The sequence below is a fragment of the Heptranchias perlo genome, chromosome 18 (genome assembly GCF_035084215.1).
Source record: "Heptranchias perlo isolate sHepPer1 chromosome 18, sHepPer1.hap1, whole genome shotgun sequence".
NCBI classification, from domain to species: domain Eukaryota; kingdom Metazoa; phylum Chordata; class Chondrichthyes; order Hexanchiformes; family Hexanchidae; genus Heptranchias; species Heptranchias perlo.
Window position 1 is genome coordinate 4,051,340 of NC_090342.1, and position 11,222 is coordinate 4,062,561.

At 39.8% G+C, this 11,222-nt stretch overlaps 1 protein-coding gene across 5 annotated transcripts in view; it reads right to left on the reverse strand.

Moving 5' to 3' along the window:
* gnptab (N-acetylglucosamine-1-phosphate transferase subunits alpha and beta) overlaps window positions 1–11,222 on the reverse strand; it is a 119,167-nt gene that overhangs the window by 26,462 nt on the left and 81,483 nt on the right. For all 5 annotated transcript variants that reach the window (XM_067999242.1, XM_067999240.1, XM_067999239.1 and 2 more), the window contains 5 exons: window positions 9,233–9,432; window positions 6,792–7,011; window positions 5,541–5,654; window positions 4,152–4,237; window positions 3,243–3,341 (listed from right to left, as the gene is read on the reverse strand). In XM_067999242.1, the coding sequence (XP_067855343.1) occupies window positions 3,243–3,341; window positions 4,152–4,237; window positions 5,541–5,654; window positions 6,792–7,011; window positions 9,233–9,432 (719 nt within the window). The remainder of the gene's footprint in view (window positions 1–3,242; window positions 3,342–4,151; window positions 4,238–5,540; window positions 5,655–6,791; window positions 7,012–9,232; window positions 9,433–11,222) is intronic.

Below are 11,222 nucleotides of genomic sequence, written 5' to 3' on the forward strand. Positions count from 1 at the left end.
ATATATATTAATGATTTGGACTTTAATGTAGGGGGCATGATTAAGAAGTTTGCAGATGATACAGAAATAGGCCGTGTGGTTGAGAGTGAGGAGGAAAGCTGTAGACTGCAGGAAGATATCAAAGGACGAGTCGGGTGGCAGAAAAGTGGCAAATGGAATTCAATCCGAAGAAATGTGAGGTAATGCATTTGGGGAGGGCAAACAAGGCAAGGGAGTACATAATAAATGGGTGGATACTGAGAGGTGTAGAGGAAGTGAGGGACCTTGGAGTGCATGTCCACAGATCCCTGAAGGTAGCAGGACAGGTAGATAAGGTGGTTAAGAAGGCATATGGAATACTTTCCTTTATTAGCCAAGGCATAGAATATAAGAGCAGGGAGGTTATGCTGGAACTGCATAGAACACTGGTTAGGCCACAGCTTGAGTACTGTGTATAGTTCTGGTCACCACATTACAGGAAGGATGTAATTGCACTAGAGAGGGCACAGAGGAGATTTACGAGGATATTGCCAGGACTGGAGAATTTTAGCTATGAGGAAAGATTGGATAGGCTGGGGTCGTTCTCTTTGGAACAGAGGAGGCTGAGGAGTGATTTAATTGAGGTGTACAAAATTATGAGGGGCCTAGAGTGGATAGGAAGGACCTATTACCCTTAGCAGAGAGGTCAATAACCAGAGGACATAGATTTGAAGTCATTGGTAGAAGGATTAGAGGGGAGCTGAGGAAAAGATTTTTCACCCAGAGGGTGGTGGGGGTCTGAAACTCACTTCCTGAAAGGGTGATAGAGGCAGAAACCATCAACTCATGTAAAAAATACCTGGATATGCACCTGAAGTGCCGTGACCTACAAGGCTACGGATCAAGAGCTGGAAAGTGGGATTAGGCTGGGCGGCTCATTTTTGGCCAGCGTGGTCACGATGGGCCGAATGGTCTCCTGCCGTAAATTTTTTATGATTCTATCTAGGTAAGACGACTCATCACCATTTAAAAATACAACTCACTTTTTTCCAAAGAATTGACATATACCGTATGTTAAAAACTTGCCAAATTCACACATTTGTGAATACAGTTCAAAAAAATTATGAAGTTCCCCACATTATTAATAAGTTTTGTTGAGCCTGTAACACTGAGAATTTTTACAATGATGTGACAAAAACTATGAATAGTAAGGCTGGTTTTCATTACCTCTGTAGTCAGGAATAAATCTGGACATTAAGATAAGACCTAAAATCACAGAATTTTACAGCAGTGAAGGCAGCCATTTGGCCCATCGCACCTGTGCTGGCTCTTTGAAAGAGCTATCCACATAGCTCCATTCCCTATCTTTTCCCCATATCCTTTTACACAGTTTCAAATATTTATCCACTTTCCTTTTAAAAGCTATTATGGATTCTATTTCCACCACTGTTTCTGTTCCCAACAACCCTCTGTGCAAAAAAAAAATTCTGTTAACTCCTCCCTTCAATCTTTTGGCGATGATCTTAAATTTATTCCCTCTAGTTACCAACTCATTGACAAGTAAAAATAATTTTTCCCAATTTACCTCATCAAAACCATTCATGACTTTGAACATTTCTATTACATCTCTTCTTAACGTCAAGCACTCTAGTTACCATCTTTGTTCTAAACAGAATAGTTTCACTTTCTCAAGTCTCTCATTACTAAAGGCTCTCCTTGGTATTTGTGAATCTCTTCTGCACCCTTTCCATGGGCTTGACAGCCTTCCTAAAGTAAGGCTCCCAGAAGTGGATGCAATCTAACTGAAGCCTAAAGAATAATTTGAACAGGATTTATCAGCACCTCATTGCTTTTGTATTCTATGCCCCAATGATAAAACCTAGGATCCCATATACTTTTAAATACAGCTTTATCAACTTGTCCTTTCACTTTTAAAGATCTGTGCATCTAAACCTGTCAGTCTTTCTGCTCCATTTAAAGTTTTGTTTAGTGTATAAATCCTCTCTTTATTCTTCCTCCCAAAATGTATCATCACACATCTCTCTGCATAAAATTTCATCTGACCTACTAGCCTATGTCTTCCTGAAAATGCTTAGTCCTCTCCGTATTCTTTTTTTTAAATCCACAAATGTTGATATTGTGCCCCTTACGGATCACATCATTTATATGTTGAGATTATTATTGGTCCCAATACTGACTCCTAGAGCACAGCACTGTTTACATCCTTCTAGCCTGAAAAAAATGATTAACCACTACTGTTTTCTGCCCTTTAACCAACTTCCTATCTGTGCCTCCACACTCCCTTTAATAAGTGTCATAATTTTAGCAACAAGCTTCCTATCAAAAGCCCGTTGAAAATTCATAAAAACATTTATTGCATTTCCTTTGGACGTGAGTTAATGAAGAACATTCAATATGAATTTATATAAAACGAGTTGTGGCTGACAAATTTGAACATAGAACTCAAGTTCTTGCTATCGTGCACTATCAAATCCCTAGACTCAAATACAACTCTCAAAACCATTCCACAGCAGAAAGTATATAAAAAATGAGTGACCAATCATGAAAAGTAATGAACTTGTGATTCAGATGTCACGATCAACTTGTGACTGCACTAACAAATGAGTCATCACACCATTTTTTTTGAGCTGGAATGTGATTTCCACATTCACCTGAGGAAGGAGGAAGCCTCCGAAAGCTTGTGAATTTCAAATAAAATTGCTGGACTATAAACTTGGTGTTGTAAAATTGTTTACAATTGTAATTTCAGTGCAATTTTAGCGGCTTCTAATGGTTGATTTTATTTGCGTACACAGCCAAATTTGGTGCAAATATCTTTCCACATTTGCCATTTCAACACGCAAGAATAATTTAGGAGCTTTTTCCCATCCCCTGTTCAAATACTTGGTTCTCTTTATGAAGTGAGCCGTTAATCAGAACTAGTCCCACGTGAAAAATTAAATAGCTTTCCAAATAACTTTTCAAAGTGATTCCTATTTTATTCACATAGAATCTTACAGCATAGGAGGCTTGCAAAGGTTCTCAAAGCTATGTACCTGATCCCATTCCCTTGCCGTCACCCCACACCCTTTTATAGTCGTAGAATTTATTCCCACACAAGGAGGCCATACAGCCCATACATAAGTCATGCACTTCAAAAATAATTAATTGTGTAAAGTGCTTTAAGATGTTTCAATGTAAAGAATATATAAAGAAAAGTATTATCAGATATTATAATCCATTCATTGGGATGCTCTTTGCTGTAGTTACTCTCACACATATACCTAGGGTTTCTTCGGATGTCATCCAATTGGCCAACAACATGAGAAACATTAGTACGAATCATTTTAAAAGCAATCTCCTCTTCTCCCATGATTTCAAACCTGAGTATTGAAAAAGTGAAGATTAATCCATGAACTTTTAATCAAAATGCTTAACATATTCACATTCTAGGATGAGAACATCACTAGATGGTCTGATATTAAAGCATATTAGACTATTAAAATGTACAATATAAAATGGTATGAGAAAGGTCTGTGCCTATAACTCCTCACACAAAGCTTTCAAATTGTGCTTTGTTACCAGGCAGAAATAATAAGCAGAGGACAAGTAGTTCACCAACACAGGAGTTGGCAAAAGTCAGTGGGAGAGCGATTTTGGTGCTTACATTTGAATCCAGCCCAGACTGATGGGACAAAGTCACCTCTCTGCCAGCTGTAATGATCCTACATGAAATTAATATGGCCAGTGTCGATCCAGCTTCCAGTGGATGCACATATAATGCACAAATTGGCTACGTAAGTATAGACTGACAATTTTGCAGTGAAGTTATGAGCATGGTTGATATGTCAAATGGTGGAAAAGATCACATTAGTGTACTGGAGTGGGAGGAGTAAGGCATGTTTCTGGGCAGAGTAGCGGGAGCTTCACTCTGAAACTAAAGGTACTATCCCTATTCTGGGAGTGCCTGTTGCTGGCAGCGCTGCTCAAAATGGAAAAATAAAGTTTTAATTCCGAGTAGAAACATCCTCCACGTCGAAAGATAAAGCAAAAGGCTGATGCTGTTACGAAGCCTGCAAACACTTAAGTTAATTATTTCACGATAGCATTATTGGAAATATGTGGAATTTGGGTTTGGTTATTTGCAAACAGTATTTTGAAGAGGAAAAACGTTATTCAATTGCTTGACATACTTGTATTTATTTTTGTCTTTATAAGCTTTGCGAATACGGTCAGTAATGGGTTTGCAGTTGATCACAAGTCCTTTAGTCACTGGAGGCTGCAGCAAACATGATTTAAAAAAAAATTCAAGTGTTAATTAACTAGAAGACCTGCAATTTGAATTTACCACATTAAATTTAAAACAAACATGAAATCTCATCCCCAAGTTAAATTAAAATGCTCTGGAATTCTTTCCCTAAACCTCTTCACCTCTCTCTCCTTCTTTAAGACCCCCATTAAACCCACCTCTTTGACCAAGCTTTTGGTCACCCCTCCTAATATCATCTTCTTTGGCTTGGCATCCATTTTTGTCAAATTTTGCTTTTGCGGTGCTCTATAAATTAAAGTTGTTTTTATTGTCATTATAAAAATAACATTACTTAAAGATGCACAGAAATAAAAAATAGAAATTTCCATCTCTCAAATTTATTTTAGTTTTAAATTGCCTGCATCAACTTTGAAGTTTGATTTAGCCAACTAGCCTTTGAGAGTTATATAAAACACTGGCAAAATATTCCGAATGGAGCATTTTTCTTTGGTCTTACTGTGCTGAGTATTATTCAACAGAGCCAGACAACACGAAGAAAAATTACCCAGTATTCAGGACATCAAGACATTGTGTGCCTTGCATTATATTACCACTATTTCCAGGGTATGTATTACACAGAATTCACTTTTTACAAATGCAGCCAAATAGCTTATCAAGTCACAACTGGATTGTTCTAAATATTCTACTCTAGTAATAGAAAATGATTGTTGGACAACAGAGCATGATACAATTATTATGTTAAAAAACAGAATGTTAGTTAAAACTCAGTGTCATTCTCATCTAAAGCTCATATTACAAGTTTCAAATCATTTGCTGACTAATCTGTTTTCAACTGGGACCCCGGAATCAGTTTTAACAAGAGCATTATAAAATATTAATAAAATTATTGCACTGTAGACATAAAATCTCCCCTATCAAGGGCACAGTTTGAGAGATCCAACCTGCTGCACTACACAGTGACAGAAACACAGCTTTGTGTCCACAATTCCCACATAGTGACTTTCCAATCTTAGTCATACCATAACAGAATGGCAATGAGGAAAAACCAAATACTTCCACATGGAAAAAGGGTGAGGGGAAAACATGATCCAATCACCCTGGATCCCACTCGTACAATTCCTAATGACCTTGTACATAGCAGCAGAATCTTGGAAACAAGTACCAAGTCCCTTCTTTTGGTTGGGGAAGGTGCATGACACATAAGGAAACCTCAAAAAAAAAGTTTAATCTTACCAAGCAGAATGTTTGTTACTATATTGCATCAACTGGGGTGAGGGTGGGGCTGGGGGTTAGTTTATTTGCAAATTCTTACCAAGTTTGGGTCATAATATGCCTCTTGGGTGGGAGGGACTCTATCGATTTGAGTGGCATTTGTGGGAACCATCTTTGAGCAATTGATCAGCATCTGCTCCAGACCTGTTAAGTCCTGTATATTATAAAAGCAGCAATTAGACCACGGGAGATATTGATTGATCGCAAGAGACAGAAATCATCAATCCTGCTCTAGTGATCATAAAGTATAAAAACAGGGACATCAATACTTAGCAAATGTAATAATTGCATGAGCAATATAAGAACATTAAGAAATCACAGCTACCATAAAATCTAAATCTCTATTAAAATTGGTACATGTTCCCTCACTCCATTTTAGATTACATTGAAAAATCCAACAGTTAGCTGTCATCATTTCCAATTATGCTTAATTAGAAAGCATGGGATGTCCCATTCTACAGTGAGCACTTAGCTATTATAATGCCTGTCACATCAGCAGGTCTAGCTGTCCAGCTGCTGGGGCTGTAGACCCTCAGCACAGCTACTTGAGCCTAACTTCAGGCGCGATTTTATAAATAACATTTATACTTTTCTGGCTGTTCAACACAACTTCAGGTTATCAGCTAAAATGATCTCATTTATTCTTTTTTCACCAGTCCAGATGTGCCCTCCAACTTCAGCAAGTTTCAACTTCAGTCCTTCAACTGTATCTCCCCATTATTGACCGTTAACAGTAATTCATGTAAATTACACTTTAACCTTTTTAAATTATGCTTTTCATTTATTTCACACTATTATATTATAATGCTTTCTTTTATTATTGATTGCATAATGATAGATATTTTAATATAGTATAGATTTAATATATAATTTTAATGGATATTTATTTTTGATTTTTATTGTATTTTCACTTAAGCAGCAATATGGGAGATTGACTAATGGTTTAGTTGTCTCAGTTAAACTTAACTCCTCAGCAAATTGTATTCAACATTTTTTTAAAACCTCAGTATTTACAGTAGTTATCACAATACGCACATTTTCCTACCTTAACCGTCAGTTCCTAAAGTCAAAAGTACAATAGGGAACTACAGAACATAGCTCAGTCCTCTAAACCATCCCCAATACAGATCTTGTTGCACAAAATAATTACCTAACTGGTGCAATCAACGACATAGAATTGTGAAACCTAATGCTTTTGTTATAAGTTTTTATTGAAATACAATGCACACAGAGCTTGCTAACAACTTTTAACCACATGAATCAGGAACTTGGTAGGGTGCAAAAACTTTACCTGCAAGCTCAGCGGGAGCTCGTGAATCCTAGTTGCTAATGTCCGGATTTCTCGATCAGAGAGGATTCCCGATCGATCTGTGTCAACTTCATCAAAAACATCGGATAGGTTTAATGGCTGTAGTGCACTCATTACATAGTAAAAATATGAAAATGCAAACTGCATGTCCTCAGAATGACGAACTTTATGGTCAGAAGTCTTGTCAAACTCCTTTGGAAAACTGTCCAAAAATAAAACTATTTCAGTAAGTCAACAAAATAAGAAATGTTAGGCTCCCAAGCAATAGCAATCGGAGCATCACAAAACATTCATCAATTACTACCAATATTTTTCTCTATTCCTTTTCTGCCACCTTTCTTGCATCCCCTCTCTTCCCTGGAGTTAATTGGCCCCTTGCTGCCTTGAAATTTCACGGTCCTTGTTGCCATTCAGTATCTCCCAAATGGCCATTCTTCATGCAACACTAAACAGTGAGTATCAATAGGACTTTTGACTATGTCCAGGGGACAAGGAGAGCAGTTATCACAGCTGAGCCCAATTCCACCCTCGTCCGGGATCCCACATATGTACTGTCAGCAAGTGTCCTTGAATTTGGCCAAGAGACCAATTTTTTTTTTATTTTTTTTTATTCGTTCACGGGATGTGGGCGTCGCTGGCAAGGCCGGCATTTATTGCCCATCCCTAGTTGCCCTCGAGAAAGTGGTGGTGAGCCGCCTTCTTGAACCGCTGCAGTCCGTGTGGTGACGGTTCTCCCACAGTGCTGTTAGGAAGGGAGTTCCAGGATTTTGACCCAGCGACAATGAAGGAACGGCGATATATTTCCAAGTCGGGATGGTGTGTGACTTGGAGGGGAACGTGCAGGTGGTGTTGTTCCCATGCGCCTGCTGCCCTTGTCCTTCTAGGTGGTAGAGGTCACAGGTTTGGGAGGTGCTGTCGAAGAAGCCTTGGCGAGTTGCTGCAGTGCATCCTGTGGATGGTACATACTGCAGCCACAGTGCGCCGGTGGTGAAGGGAGTGAATGTTTAGGGTGGTGGATGGGGTGCCAATCAAGCGGGCTGCTTTATCTTGGATGGTGTCGAGCTTCTTGAGTGTTGTTGGAGCTGCACTCATCCAGGCAAGTGGAGAGTATTCCATCACACTCCTGACTTGTGCCTTGTAGATGGTGGAAAGGCTTTGGGGAGTCAGGAGGTGAGTCACTCGCCGCAGAATACCCAGCCTCTGACCTGCTCTCGTAGCCACAGTATTTATATGGCTGGTCCAGTTAAGTTTCTGGTCAATGGTGACCCCCAGGATGTTGATGGTGGGGGATTCGGCGATGGTAATGCCGTTGAATGTCAAGGGGAGGTGGTTAGACTCTCTCTTGTTGGAGATGGTCATTGCCTGGCACTTATCTGGCGCGAATGTTACTTGCCACTTATCAGCCCAAGCCTGGATGTTGTCCAGGTCTTGCTGCATGCAGGCTCGGACTGCTTCATTATCTGAGGGGTTGCGAATGGAACTGAACACTGTGCAGTCATCAGCGAACATCCCCATTTCTGACCACATGATGGAGGGAAGGTCATTGATGAAGCAGCTGAAGATGGTTGGGCCTAGGACACTGCCCTGAGGAACTCCTGCAGCAATGCCCTGGGGCTGAGATGATTGGCCTCCAACAACCACTACCATCTTCCTTTGTGCTAGGTATGACTCCAGCCACTGGAGAGTTTTCCCCCTGATTCCCATTGACTTCAATTTTACTAGGGCTCCTTGGTGCCACACTCGGTCAAATGCTGCCTTGATGTCAAGGGCAGTCACTCTCACCTCACCTCTGGAATTCAGCTCTTTTGTCCATGTTTGGACCAAGGCTGTAATGAGGTCTGGAGCCGAGTGGTCCTGGCGGAACCCAAACTTGCAGGTCCCCTACTAATACCCAACTGAGATCAGCCAATTTAGCACAGACCTGGAATTGAATCACAGACTTCCTTGGTCTGTTTGTCTCAGTTATTCACTCTCTTACCCAGCTCACCCTTAGAAACCCTTATCTAATATTTTAAATATTTAAAACAAAAGAACGTATTTTTACAGAAACTTGAGCTGGTGATGCGACATGTAGATTGAAATAAGACATGTAATTGTTTAATGCTTGTTACAGTCATCATTTACCAGCAGTTCAGATTTTTGTTACTAAACATTGCATTGCTTAGCATATTGAAACCATACACCTTTCCAATAAATTACAAGATTTCAGTGAGTTTTCCACAACATCTTAGAATTAGTATACTTACAAAGAGAACAGTTTAAAACATGCAAATTTTTTGTCACTTGGCATTTCTCAAATTAAAGTCACAACATGTTGCAGCCAAAGGTTAGAATCCCATTAAAACTAACATGGGTAGATCCCATAAATACTTCATTAAACATGTATTAAGAAAACTAGAAAAATAAAATTGTCAATAACTCACATTTCTTGAAGATCATCCATGATGATACGGTCAATCATATGAGGCATGTGGGCAGGAACTTTTCGAGAAACAAATCCAAACTTAGTATTGAGAAGTTTATTTACATAGCGCAGTGAGTCTGCAAACGTGTCTTGGAGTTTTCTTCCCATTTGTTTACCATCAGTTTGGTATGCAAGTGCTTTCTCCAGTTTTGCCTCCTCCTGAAGTAAAATGTGATGTCTCTTATGAGCTTTGCAGGCTAAATTTTTGGATGCTCAGCCATTTTCAGATGTGAACTGACATTTATTCCCTTTGCAATAAATTAATTTTTAAAATTTATTTTTAAGATTGAACTATAAACTATAAAAAGAAACATTGAACAGCATAACCATAGGCTAGTTTTCAGTCCAGCATGTGCAGCATCAGTGTCAAAGCATATTGCCAACATTCCAATTAAATTCCAACTATGTTAATGCATCCCTTGTTTCATATAACCCAGTAAATAGGGGCAGGGATAGAAAGAGAGGGAATACAGGTGCTGGAGAAACAAGCATTTTACTTCTCAACTTTGTGCTGGCAAACACTCCCAGATTAGGTACAGCATGCAGAGTAAAGCTCCCTCTATTCTGTTCCAACAGTAGGACTCCGTCCCTTGAAAAAAACCTCCATACAACAACAAAGATTGAATAGGCTGGGGCTCTTTTCTCTGGAAAAGAGGCTGAGGAGTGACCTGATCGAGGTCTTTAAAATTATGAAAGGGTTTGATAGGGTAGACATAGAGAGGATGTTTACACTTGCAGGAGAGACCAGAACTAGGGGCCATAAATATAAGATAGTCACTAATAAATCCAATAGGAAATTCAGAAGAAACCTCTTCACCCAGAGTGGTAAGAAAGTAGAACTCACTACCACAAGGAATTGTTGAGGTGACTAGCATAGATGCATTTAAGGGGAAGCTAGATAAACACATGAGGGAGAAGGGAATAGAAGGATATGTTAATAAGAACATAAGAAATAGGAGCAGGAGTAGGCCAATCGGCCCTTCGAGCCTGCTCCGCCATTTAATAAGATCATGGCTGATCTGATCCTAACCTCAAATCTAAATTCATGTCCAATTTCCTGCCCGCTCCCCGTAACCCCTAATTCCCTTTACTTCTATGTTGATAGGGTTAGATGAAGAAGGGTGGGAGAAATCTTTGTATTTATATAGTATCTTTAATGTAGAAAAACATCCCAAGGCCCCTCATAGAGGCATAATCAGAAATAAATGGATGCTAAAGCAAAGGAAATATTAGGACAAGTAACAAAAGGCATGGTCAAAAAGGTAGGTTATAAGGGCTGTCTTAAAGGAGAGAGAGGTGGAGGGACTTAGGCTGGAAATTCCAGAGCACAGCCACCAATATTGGGGAGAAGGGATTTATAGTCTCAACTATAGATTCGAGGATGATAATTTTAAATTGGAGGTGCTGGGGAATCTGGAGCAATTGCAAGTCAACAAGGACAGGAGTGGTAGATGAGCGGCACTTGATACAGGATAGGAAACGGGCAGTCGAGTTTTGGATGATCTGATGCTTACGGAGGGTGAAGGATGGGAAGCCAGCCAGGAGAGCATTGCAAGGGTCGAATTTGGAGGTGAAGGAGGTATCCATGAGTGTTTCAGCAGCGTATGGGCCGAGGGAGGGCCAGAGCTGAACGATATTAGGGGGGTGGAAGTCTTTGTGATGGAGAGGACACAAGGTCGAATAGGAGGTTGCGAATAGTCTAGTTCAGCTTGAGACAATGGCCAGTGAGGGGGATGGAATCGGAGGCAAGGGCACAGAGTTTGTGGCAGGGGCCAAAAACGATGGCTTCAGTCTTTCCAATGTTTCCTTCAACCACCTATTCTTAAATGCTGACATGCTCTGCTTTAATCACTAACTCTGGTGGTGCATTCCAAAGCCTCAAAAGCCTGTGTAAAAAAGTTTCTCATGTTGTCTGTCCTAAATCTCTTGCAGTTAATGTTAGATCTATG